General features: G+C 36.1%; 1 protein-coding gene across 1 annotated transcript in view; it reads right to left on the reverse strand.

Annotated features, from left to right (window-relative positions):
• LOC112808159 (uncharacterized) overlaps window positions 1-13,456 on the reverse strand; it is a 167,091-nt gene that overhangs the window by 145,695 nt on the left and 7,940 nt on the right. Inside the window, exon 4 of the mRNA XM_073879585.1 lies at window positions 9,942-10,058. Coding sequence (XP_073735686.1) covers window positions 9,942-10,058 — 117 coding nt within the window. The remainder of the gene's footprint in view (window positions 1-9,941; window positions 10,059-13,456) is intronic.

Genomic DNA, 13,456 nt, shown 5'->3' on the forward strand with positions numbered 1-13,456 from the left:
GAGGCCATTCTAAATCATCCAGTCCCAGCTGAGCTGGCCCAGACTAGAACTGACCAGTCAACCCTCAGAAATATGAGAAATAATGTTCGTTGTTTTAAGCCCTTATTTAATTTTGTTTCACAGCAAAAGACAATTGATATAGCAGTATAACATGCAAACAAATAAAACAAGCTATAAACCCCGAATGTAATCAATGGGGAATGGTGAATGAATTTATATCCCTACTGCAGACTATTATGCAATTATTAAGTATCAGGATCTTCATCAGTTAGTCCAGAGTAGCACTGTCCAATAGAAATATAATTATGTCAGAGGCACATATTGAATGGAGCACTGGGTGTTATATGCAAACAACGAATCATGGAACACTATATCAAAAACTAATGATGTAATGTATGGTGATTAACAATAAAATTAAGAAAAATAAATGAAATCAGAAAAAGAAAAATATAATTGTCATGTGTAATTTTAAGTTTTAAGTAGCTACATTAAAAACAGCAAAAGGAGGGGCGCCTGGGCGGCTCAGTCATTAAGTGTCTGCCTTCAGCTCAGGTCGTGATCCCAGGGTGCTGGGATCGAGCCCCACGTTGGCCTCCCTGCTCCATGGGAAGCCTGCTTCTCCCTCTCCCACTCCCCGTTTGTGTTCCCTCTCTCGCTGTTTCTGTCAAGTAAATAAATAAAATCTTTAAAAATAAAAAAATAAAAAACAGCAAAAGGAAACAAGGAAATTAATTTTAATAATATATTTTATTTAACTCAATATATCCAACATGTAATCAATAAAAAAAATTATTTGTGAGATATTTTACATTCTTTTTTTTGTACTAAGTCTTAGGAATCTGGTGTGTTTTTTACACCTTACAGCACAGTCAAATTCAAAAGAGCTACATTTCAAGTGTTCAGTAGCTACATGTGGCTAGTGACTACCATATTGGACGACAAAGGTCTAGAGGCTAGTCTACCATACATGGAAGTTACAGTTCAAATGTGTGATTTCACCCATTACACACTTTTTTTAAAGAAAAGTCATCCAAGTGTACATAACTATGTGGAAGGGGGTGAAAGGATATAACTCAAGTTATTAAAATTGTTTTGCCAGTCAGCTAATTGAGGTTGGAAGGAAAGGGAGGAGATATTTCTTTTATATATGCTGGTATTGTTTAGCTTCATACAAAGGTATATTAAGTTTTAAGTTATTTTTTAAGCTAGATAAAAAGCATAAGGTGAAATAAAAATGAGGTAAAAAGGAGGACACATGAAATGCTCCTAACTGAGGTTACTTCTGGAGTCAGCATAAAGGAAGAATTTTATTTTTTTTTAAATCTTTTTACTGAAGTATAATTGACATATAACATTGATTTCAGGGATACAACATAACAATCTGATATGTGTATACACTGTGATCACCACAATAAACCTAGTTACTATCTATTCCCATAGGTTAACTTTTAGAATTTAATCTCCTGACAATTTTCAGGTACACATTACAATATTATTGACTATACTCACCATGATGTATGTTACATCCTTGTGACTATTTATGACTGGAAGTTTGTATTTCACCCATTTTGACCAACTTCCTAATCCACCACCCCTCTGGTAAATGCCATTCTGTTCACTGTATCTGAGAGTTTTGTTTCATTTTGTTTGTTCATTTTTTTTTTAGATTCCATATATAAGTGAAATCATATAATATTTGTCTTTCTATGACTTATTTTGCTTAGCATAATTTCCTCAAGGTCCATCCATGTTGCAAATAGCAAGATTTCATTCTTTTTAGGGGCTGAGTAGTATTCCATTGTGTGTGTGTGTATGGTGTACACATACTGTGTGTGTATACACACACACACTACATTTTCTTTATCTGTTCATCCATTGATGGACACTTAGGTTGTTTCCATATCTTGACTATTATAAATAATGTTGTGATGAACAAAGGGATGCACATATCTTTTTGAAGTAGGTTTTTTTTCCCAGATAAATACACATAAGTAGAATAGCTGGATCATATGGTAGTTCTATTTTTAATTTTTTGAAGAACTTCCATATTGTTTTCCACAGTGGCTGCACCAATTTACTTTCCCACCAACAGTGCACAAGGGTTCCCTTAAGAATTTTACTTTTTAATACAGGTCTTTTCCAATTTTTAAACTCTAACCACTTATTTTATAATTTTTTAAAGTTACATTTTTTTTAAGTAGGCTCCATGCCCAGCACAGAGCCCAATGTGGGGCTCAAACTCAGGACTGCAAGATCAAGACCTGAGCTGAGATCGAGAGTCCAACACTCAACCAACCGAGTACCCAGCTACCCCTAAAAGTTACATTTCTATGTTAAATTTTTTTTTTAAAAATCGGAATAGTGATTCTTTTCCACAAGGGTTAGGGACAGAAATTGAGTGGGAAAGGGCATACAGAATCTTTTGAGGGTGATGAAAATGCTCTATATCTTTTCATTTTTTTTTAAAGATTGTTATTTATGTATTTGACAGAGAGAGAGACAGAGAGAGGGAACACAAGCAGGGGGAGTGGGAGAGGGAGAAGCAGGCTTCCCACTGAGCAGGGAGCCCGATGCGGGGCTTGATCCCAGGACCCTGGGACCATGACCTGAGCCGAAGGCAGATGCCAAACCAACTGAGCCACCCAGGTGCCCTGAAAATGCTCTATATCTTAAAAAGGGTTAGGGTTACACAGGTGAATGTATTTGTCAAAACTCACAAGATACACACTCAACATTTGTGCATTTCACTTTGTATAAAAAAGTTGTAAAAAATTTGAACCCTAGGGATGCCTGGGTGGCTCAGTCGGTTAAGCATCTGACTTCAGCTCAGGTCATGATCCCAGGGTCCTGGGACTGAGTCCCACATTGGGCTCCTTGCTCAGCAGAGAGCCTGCTTCTCCCTCTGCCTGCCGCACCCTCTGTTTGTGCTCTCTCTCTCTCTCTGACAAATAAAATCTTCAAAAAAACCCTCTTACCTTTAAAAAAAAAATTGAACCCTAGTTAACAATACATATGATGGCATATTTAAAAGTGAAGTGTACTGATATATGTGATTTGCTTTGAAAAGCACAAAATAATAAGATGGTTTGATGATACATGGAATAGGTGGTTATGGCTAGGAATGGCTAGTTATATGATAAAGCAAATATACCAAAATGTCACCTGTAGAATACAGACGGGGGTGGGAGATGGAGAGGGTGGTGGGTTTGGGTGTTACTACAATTCTTTCATTATCTCAGTTTGAAAATTTTCATAATAAAATGTTGGGGGAGAAAAGAAAGTTGCAGAAAAACATAATATTTTAATTTTGTTTTAAAATATTCTTGTGTTGTAGAAGACATATTTATACATGCATAAAGATATGAAAGCCACACAAAACTGTAGAAATTGTCAAGCTGATCCTAAAATTCATACAGAAATGAATTCCAAAATAGCCAAAACAATCTTGAAAAAGGGAATAAAGTTGGAGTCCTGACACTTCCTGATTTCAAAACATAACACAAAGAACAGCAATCAGGACAGTATGGTACTGGTATAGACAGATATATAGATCAATGGACTAGAAATGTAAATGCTTACATTTATGGTCAACTGATTTTCAAGAAAACTTGATGGGAGTCTTCCAATAAACTATATATCCATATAAAAATATTGGGGGGCATCTGGGTGGCTTGGTCAGTTAAGCATCTGCCTTTGGCTCAGGTCATGACATCAGGGTCCTGGGATCAAGCCAGTCAGGCTCCCTGCTCAGCATGTGTCTGCTTCTCCCTCTGCCTCTGCCCCTCCCCCACCTGCTCATGCTTGCTCTATCAAATAAATAAGATCTTAAAAACAAAACACCTTATACATGAATGTTAAATGCAGCATTGTCTTAACATTGTCAACAAGCAGGAAACAATTCAAGCGTCCATCAGCTGGTGAATGAGTAAACAAACATGTCCTATCCATATAATGGAATATTACTGAGCAATAAAAAGGAATGAAATATTGATACATGCTTCAACATGGATAAACCTTGAAAACACTTTGCTAAGTGAAAGAAGCCCGTCATAGAAGGCTATATATTCTATGATTCCATTTATATGAATGTCTAGAATAGGTAAATCTACAGAGACAGAAAGTAGATTAATGATTGCTAGGAGATGGGAGGAATGAGGAATAACTATTAATGAGCACTGGGTTTCTTTTTGAAGTGAAGAAAATGCTCTAAATTTATAATGATGATGGTTACACAACTCTGTGGATAAAAACCCACTAACTGTATACTTTAAAAGGGTAAAATTTTATGCTATGTGAATATCTCAATAAAGCTGTTACTTAAAAAATTTAGTTTGAATGAATAAAAATTTTTTATGAGAAAAACTAAACTCATTTCTTTATGTTTCTTATAATCTCTATCATTACTTAACCATTTTTATGAATGGAGATGAATAAGAAAGAAAATAAGTGTAATTTGAAAAGGTAAGAAAAACAACACACTTAGGGTTTGGTGTATGGTACACAGAGATGACTCTCAGATTTGGGCTGTAACAAGAGGGGTGAAAACTGCAAGGGCACTAACTGCTGCTAAAGAAACACCAGCAGTTTCTAATTTTATGCTGTTCTATATTTTGCTGTGACTTTCATAGCTTTCGATAATGTTATAGTAGAGGCCAAAACAGAAATGCCTTTTATATTTTATTATAAGAGCTAAACTGGGAAATAAACTCACCAATTGCTTTTTTAAAAAGGAAATGAGCTAAAAACAACATAGATGTAAGTGGAGCTTAAATAAACCTTTACTCAGTAAAATGAATGTGTTCACAGGGGAGAGTTTGGTAGTAAAAATAGTTTAAAGTATTACATTATTTTAAAAAGCATTTTGTTTCATTTACTGTAGATGGTCAAACACCATTTTAAAACAGATGGTAAACTGTTGGATAGTAAAAGAAATGACATCTTGTTTCCATTTTCCTATTCCTTCCAGTTCATCTCTTTATTGTAAATGATTTTCCATTGTGGGAGGATATTAAATTTAAATCAAACTGAAAGGAAAAAAGCATGTGGCTATGTTCATAAATTCATGTTTCTTAGCACTTGCTGCCTCTTATAGCCATTTTATGAAGAATATTTCAAATTGATTTATTCTTTCTGGATCTGAAAAAATTGAGTTTCTTTTCTTGAGCAAACAGCTTATTTGAAAAAACCTGTACACAAAAAGAAACAAAAGAATCGTGTAATTATGATATCAACATTTAAAATAAATTTTAATACTTTCAGGAGAAAGATGTACTGATAAGCATTTGAGGAATGGTATTAAATTTAATTTGTAAAGATAATAACTAAGATGCGCAGTGCTTACCATGTTCTTAGATTGTTCTAAATGCCATACATAAGAGAGTATGTACGTATGCTTGCATACATACATGTGTATGTGTATATGAATGTTTGTGTTGCTAACAATTACGTAAATAAATAAATAAATAATTTCTCACAATAACCACACCAAGATGAGGGAACTGAAACAGAACAAAGTTAAGCAATTTGTCCAAGATGAACCCAAAGGAGTTTGACCCCACCATCCATGTTTTTAATAATTACTCTCTGTATATATCAAGAGCACTGAGAACATTAAACAAGCCAATAGATCGTTCATACGTCCTGTTCTGAACTTCCCTCTACAAAACACCAAGTTCTTTTTTTGGACATATGATACATCTGAAATTTATTGTAAAGTTCTTTTACAAGAAAGGAGGTAACTAATTTCTGATTTTGAACCCTCTTTTACCTATGACAAAACTTTCTAGATTCACAGAAACCAAACAGTTTTTCAATCTAAAGCACATTATTTTGGATCAAATGTAAATACATTAAAAAAACATACGCTGGAGGGGCACTTGGGTGGCTCAGTCAGTTGGGCATCGGACTCTTGGTTTCAGCTCGGGTCATGATCTCATGGGTTGTGAGATCAAGTCTACTCTGTGCTCAGCAGGGTGGCTGCTTGAGATTCTCTTCCTCTGTCCCTTCCCTCACTCATGTTCTTTCTCTCTCTAAAATAGATAAATCTTAAAAAAAAAAACTGGAGACGTCACTGAGGGAGGCAGTACCAGGAAGCACAAGGACCAACAGGTAGGACTAGAGTAGCTTGGAGAAATCCCTCTCACATGTGATGCCACTCCAGTAACCCAACCCCCTCCTGAACAGGGATCTGAGAATGTGCCAAGATGCCCCCTAGCCTTCACCAGGTGGGCCTGTATAATGCGTCCATGTGCAATAACGAGGGATGTCTTTTATTTTCTGCTACCTCTTCCCTGCCAGTGCACTGTTGGGGCAGAGGGAGAAGGTATTTTCAAGACAAAGCACAAGCAGCACAAATAAAAGGGGTGAAGTTGCAAAAAAAATTGAAATTAGGTTAATAAATCCATATCTTTATTTTCCAGATGGTTAACCACTAATCCACATGATAGAAATAAATTTTTATATAAAATTGTATCTACTTTGGATTTTTAGCTTAAAAAAAAGGAAAACATACTTCTTTTTTACAAGTTGTCTATATTTTTTTAATTGAAGTATAGTTGACATACAATGTTAACATTAGTTTCAGGTGTACCACATAGTTATTTGATAACCCTATGCCTTATGCTATGTTCACTACAAGTGTAGCTACCATCTCTCACATCCCCAACACTATTACAATGCCACTGACTATATTCCCTATGCTATACATTTTATCCCTATGACTTATTCATTCCATAACTGGAAACCTGTACCTTCAATTCCCCTTCACCCATTTTGCCCACCCATCTACTGCTCTCCCCTCTGGCAAACAACAGTTTGTTCTCTGTATTTAGTTATAGGTCTGATTCTGCTTTTTGTTTGTTTGTTTGTTTGTTTTGTTTTTTAGATTCCACATATAAGTTAAATCATGTGATATTTGTCTTTGTCTGACTTATTTCACTTAGCATAATACCCTCAAGGTCCATCCATATTGCCAGAAATAGCAATAATATTCCATTGTATTCTTTATCCATTCATCTATTGATGGACACTTGGTCCAGATCCTGGCTATTTTAAATAATGCTGCAATAAACAAGGGATGCATATATCTTTTTGAATTACTGTTTTTATTTTCTTTGGGTAACAGAATTACTGGATCATATGGTATTTCTATTTTTAATTTTTTGAGGAACCTCCATAGTTTTCCACAGTGGCTGCACCAATTTACATTCCCAACAGTGCACGAGGATTTTGTTTTCTCCACATCCTCACCAACATTTGTTATTTCTTGTCTTTTTGATTCTAGCTATTCTGACTGGCATAAGGTGATATCTTATTGTGGTTTTGATTTGCATTAAGGAAAACATACTTTTTAAGATTATACTCAACTTCATACAACTAATTAGCTAAAAACAATTCCCAAAGACATTTTTATTTTGAGAGATACACAAAGGTTGCCTTCCTATATGCCAACTCTAGAACCAGATTGCTCTATGACATTTTTCCTAAAAGCATTCATTTAAAACATTTTTATCTTGTGTCAACTTCAACTGATTGATAGTGAATGGCTGGACTTCTGTGTGTAGAAGGAACCTGAGGCTGAGTTCAAGCTGAACAAGAATGAATTTGGTATCAGCTGTCAATATCTGCCATAGGTATGGGTAGAAAAAGCGATAGCACAAGTGCTATGTATTTACCATCCCTGAATTAGTGGATACAATTCCTTTTTTTTTTTTAAGATTTTATTAAAATCTTAATATTTATTATTTATTTATATTTGAGAGAGCATGAGCGGAGAGATGGACAGAGGGAGAGGGACAAGCAGACTCCCCACTAAGCAGGGAGCCTGATGCAGGGCCTGATCCCAGGACCCCGATACCATGACCTGAGCGGAAGGCAGATGCTTAACTGACTGAGCCACCCAGGCGCCCTAGTATATAAAATTTCTATACAAAAAAACTCCATCACTTGTAGTTTATACCAGAGCTTAAAGTAAAACTGAGAATACACATATACCAGACCAATAAAGACCATTTTTAATAAAAATAATACCATCTTACTATACCATAAAATAAGAAACTAACACTCCAAATTAGTCTCCAAATGTTTAGGAAGTGAACTGTGGATCAGCCACATCACGTAAGGGTGAAAGAAGGAAAACCAAAAATTTGTGTTCAAAGGAAGCAAGCTGGGGCCAAGATTAAATGGAAGTAAGAGAGAAAACTGGGCACAGGTAGGGGGAAAAAACATTCTATGAAGGAAGAGGGACAGGTACTACAGAAAAGCAAAAGTAAAGGTTTCTTTCTTGTCAGGGTAAAGAGCATTAAGAAAAAAACATTCAAAACTTGGAAATAGGCAGAAGAGATTACTGGGATCATTCCAATGGAATACAAGATATAATTTGGCAGACCACTAGGGACAGGATAGCTGATTGTGTAGGGACGTGCATCTTAATTTGACTTTCTATTGACTAGGGTATTTTACAACTTTATAGGGGTAGTGGTTAACTTGCAGGTCACTGACAACAAAGCAATTGCTCTTCCTATCGGAGAGCAATGCAAATGATTCCTGTCCTTAGTCATATAAATACAAATCTCCTGGTAGAGATTTAACTCTTTTCCATCTAGAAAAAACATAACCCAAAATATTATGTCTCTTACCATGCAGAAATTTGCATCTACTGACAAATTAGTTTCAGCATTCCTTTGACTATATATATATTCTCTGTCCCTGAATGTTTCTTTGAACCAATCTTAGTATCTTATATGTTCTCATAATTAATGAGTTGCATATTTGAAATATTTTCCTATTATATTTGAATAAAAGCCATGTTTTTAAATTTTTGAAAATTATATGCTAGCAAGCGTTTGTATAGAAATAATAAACTAGATAAACAGGGAAAAAAGAGTTACAGAGGACCTAATAACAGGTAACAAAGTGACAGCAAAGGAGTGCCACTATGCAGTAACAAATATCTACTTTGTTCTAGAACGATGAAATGGTGACTGAGCACTTATTACTAAGAATTTATGTGTTGCATATATGAGCTGACTATGCAGGTATCCCCTTTTAAAAAGCAATTTCTGAAGCTATAATATTCATAAAGAAATGGCAACTTGAGACACCTGGATGGCTGTCAGCTAAGCGTCCGACTCTTGGTTTGGGTTCAGGTCATGATTTCACAGTTGTGAGATTAAGCCCTGCATCAAGCTCCACACTCAGCGCAGTCTGCTTCAGATTCTCTCTCCCTCTCCCTTCTGCTCACACACTCTCTCTCAAATAAATAAATAAAATTTAAAAAAAAAGAAAGAAATGGCAACTTACCTATAAAGGAAGGCTAAAGAAGTGGGGAAACCAGCAGACCTTACTAATAAGGAAGACTAGGGGGAAGGATTCCAGGTAAGAACAATCCATGGTGTAGAATGCTATAAAAATGTCAAGTAAGATGAGATCTGAAAAGTGTCCATTCATTCATATATTCAATAAATATTTATTGGGTTCTTAGTATATGCCAAGAACTGTATTAGTCATGAGGATACAGTAATAAAACCAAAATAGTCCCTCCTGACATTGAGTATAGTGGAAGAGACAGACATTAAATAGCTATTTTAAGAAATAAGTATTCAGAGATTCCAGTGCCAGGCAAGGAATAGTCCACTAAAGGGTTTTTTTTTTTTTTTCTGATGGGCATTGATACCTCCTAGCTCAATGTGCCCCTCAAATTTCCAGTGATTTTCCACAGAGCTGTGCCCCATACAGGCACCCCTTTAATAGGCCAGGTTTCCACTGCCCTTCATTGGCCATTGTCCATGAGTTGGTAAAAATGAAATCTAGGGATTGTTATGATTCATTGTCCAATTCTTCCACCACTGCTAAGAAAACAGTAGGCAAGTCAGCCCACCTAGCTGATTTTTACCTTCTCTGATCAGAGTGGTGGTCTTCCTAACAGGATTTTGTCCATTTACCTTACAACTGCCATCCATGAACCAAGGAGATATTTGTTGGTCAGCTGAGAGATGTCCATAGGGCACGGTCCACGTGATGAAAGAATCTGGAGGCTCTTCAAAATTTCAAAGTCAGGCCTAGGGTTTGAAAAGAGGCTCCCTATTGTTAAGTACATCATCCTTGCATTTCATGGGTAGCATGACCCTGTACAAACGATTTCCATTTTATTATGGAACTATTCTGGGCACTGCCCTCCCCAATACAGTGTTTTTCCAACATCATCCTAGACATCAAAGGCATTTTAGGATTCAAGATTTTACATCCTTCAGTCACAAGGGCAGTTTTAATTAATGTCTGATAGCAACCTAGTAATTTCCTCCCAAATGGGAATTCTCCAGACCAAAGTCCCAGTAGTCAATGCTGGGAGATGCTCCCAGGCTTTTGTGATAAGCCCCAGTGTATGTCACACATACAGTTATTGCACAAAGAATTTGTCCAGGGGTGCCTGGGCAGCTCAGTTAACGGTTAAGCCTCTGCCTTCAGCTTGGGTCATTATCCCAAGGTCCTGGGATAGAGCCCCACATCAGCAGGGAGCCTGCTTCTTCCTCTCCCTCTGCCGCTCCCCCTGCTTGTGTGCGAGTGCACAGGCGCTCTAATAAATAAATAAGATCTTTAAAAATAAAAAAAAATAATTTGTCCACATCAGCACTCCAGCTTCTACTCTATATAGTTTGGATTCACGTAATCTTATTGATTCCCATTTAGCATGTCCAATTAATATTGCTTGAAGGGCAGATTTACATGCCTTCTTTTTAACAATTATAGGTAGGTGAAATGTTCCCCAATCAGATATAATGTTCATCCCCATAATGCAATCAGGTAAAAGAGATACAACCACTTCACATAAAGCCCGTTGAAACGTATTAATTCTCCTCTAAACTTTCACCTTAATTTCAACAGCCTTTACATTCGTAGTTGTAGCTTCCATTAGGACTTCATCAACAGGTCCCGGTTTTATAACACTGACTAAAATGTGTGGTGAAGATGTAGAGACATTAGAACCCTTGTGCACTGTTGGGGATAATGTAAAATAGTGCAGCTGCTAAGGAAAACACTATGGCAGTTCCTCAAAAAATTAAAAATTGATATAGTAATTCCACTTCTAGGTGTATATCCAAAATATAAAGCAGAATCTCAAAGAGGTATCTGTATACCCATATTTATAACAGATTATTCACAATAGATTACGTGTCCATCAGCAGATGAATGGATAAACAAAATGTGGTATATAGACAAAGTGGAATATTATTCAGCCTTAAAAAGGAAATAAATGCTAATACATGCTACAACAATATTTGAGATTATGCTAAGTGAAATAAGACATTCACAAAGACAAATACTGTATAAATCCATTTACATGCAGTATCTAGAGCAAATTCATAGAAACAGAAAGTAGAATGGTATTTGCCAAGGCTTGGGAGGAGGGAGAATAAGAAATTATTGCTTAATAGGTATAGGGTTTCAGTTTCACAAGATGGAAAAGTTCTGAAGAATGGCTGCACAACAATGTAAATATACTTACTAATACTGAACTATACACCTAAAAATAGTTAAGATAATAAATTTTATGTTAGGTGTATTTTACCAGTTAAAAATTAGAAAATGAAAGTGTTTATATCTTTATAAAGAGAGATAACCAAAAAACCAATAGATAATGGAATACTAAAAATATCCAAATAATCCAAAAAAAAAGGCAGGAAAGGTTAAAAAGAAAAATAAAAAAGAGGAAACAAACAGAAATCAATAAAAGGGTAACTTAAGTCCAACCACATCAATTATTACACTAATGTAAATGATCTAAACATACCAATTAAAAGCAAAAATTGTCAGATTGAGTTTTTTTGAACAAAGATTCAACTGAAATTAAATAAGCAACCCATAGATAGATTAGGAGTAAAAGGATGGTAAAGGATAACATTAAAACACTAGTCAAAAGAAGTGGGAGGTGCTATGTATCACCATGGATAAAGATGGATATTACACAATGTTAAAAGGATCAGATCACCAAGAAGACGTAAGAACTGTAATTGTGTATGGACCTAAAAACAGATCTTCAAAATACATGAAGCAAAAACTTGAAAGGATAGACAAATTCATAATTATACTTGGAGGCTTCACTATTTCTTAGTTATGGATAGAATAAGTAGAAAGTCAGCAAAGATTGAGAAGATCTGAACAACACTATCAACCAACTTGACCTAAGATATTTGTAGAACTCTCTACCCAACAGCATTAGAATACACATTCTTTTCATGTGCACCTGAAGCATTTATCAAGACATATGATAGGGGCACCTGGGTGGCTCAGTCGTTGGGCGTCTGCCTTCAGCTCAGGTCATGATCCCAGGGCCCTGGGATCAAGCCCTGCATCGGGCTCCCTGCTCCACGGGAAGCCTGCTTCTCCCTCTCCCACTCCCCCTGCCTGTGTTCCCTCTCTTCCTATGTCTCCCTGTCACATAAATAAATAAAATCTTAAAAAAAAAAAAAAGACATATGATAGTCTAGGGGTGCCTGGATGGCTTGGCTCCATCAGCAGAGCATGTGACTCTTGATCTCAGGGTTGTGAGTTCAAGCCCCACATTGAGTATAGAGATTACTTAAATCAATAAAAAATAAACTGAAAAAATAAAATCTTTATCCATTAATCTGTTGAACGGCATCTCGGCTCTTACCACAGTTTGGCTACTGCGGACATTGCTGCTATGAACATTGGGGTGCATATGGCCCTTCTTTTTACTACATCTGTGTCTTTGGGATAAATACCCAGTAGTGCAATTGCTGGGTCATAGAGTAGCTCTATTTTTAATTTTTTGAGGAACCTCCATACTGTTTTCCAAAGTGGCTGTACCAACTTGCATTCCCACCAATAGTGTAAGAGAGTTCCCCTTTCTCCACAACCTCTCCAACATTTGTTGTTTCTTGCCTTCTCAATTTTTGTCATTCTAACTGGTGTAAAGTGGTATCTCAATGTGGTTTTGATTTCAATTTCCCTGCTGGCTAATGATGATGAATATTTTCTCATATGTCTGTTAGCCATTTGTATGTCTTCTTTTGAGAAGTGTCTTTTCATGTCTTCTGCCCATTTTTTGACTTATTTGTTTTTTGGGTGTTGAGTTTGAGAAGTTCTTTATAGATCTTGGATATCAGCTCTTTGTCTGCAGTGTCATTTGCAAATATCTTCTCCTATTCTGTGGGTTGCCTCTTTGTATTGTTGACTGTTTCCTTTGCTGTGCAGAAGCTTTTTATCTTGATGAAGTACCAAAAGTTCATTTTTGCTTTTGTTTCACTTGCCTTTGGAGATGTATCTTGAAAGAAGTTGCTGGGGCGATGAAGATGTGGTCCATATATACAATGGAATATTACTCAGCCATCAGAAAGGATGAATACCCAACATTTACATCAACATGGATGGGACTGGAGGAGATTATGCTAAGTGAAATAAGTCAAGCAGAGAAAGTCGATTATCATATGGTTTC

The sequence above is a fragment of the Callorhinus ursinus genome, unplaced genomic scaffold (genome assembly GCF_003265705.2).
Source record: "Callorhinus ursinus isolate GAN/ISIS: 27379988/994484 unplaced genomic scaffold, GSC_fseal_2.0 scaffold34, whole genome shotgun sequence".
Taxonomy (NCBI): domain Eukaryota; kingdom Metazoa; phylum Chordata; class Mammalia; order Carnivora; family Otariidae; genus Callorhinus; species Callorhinus ursinus.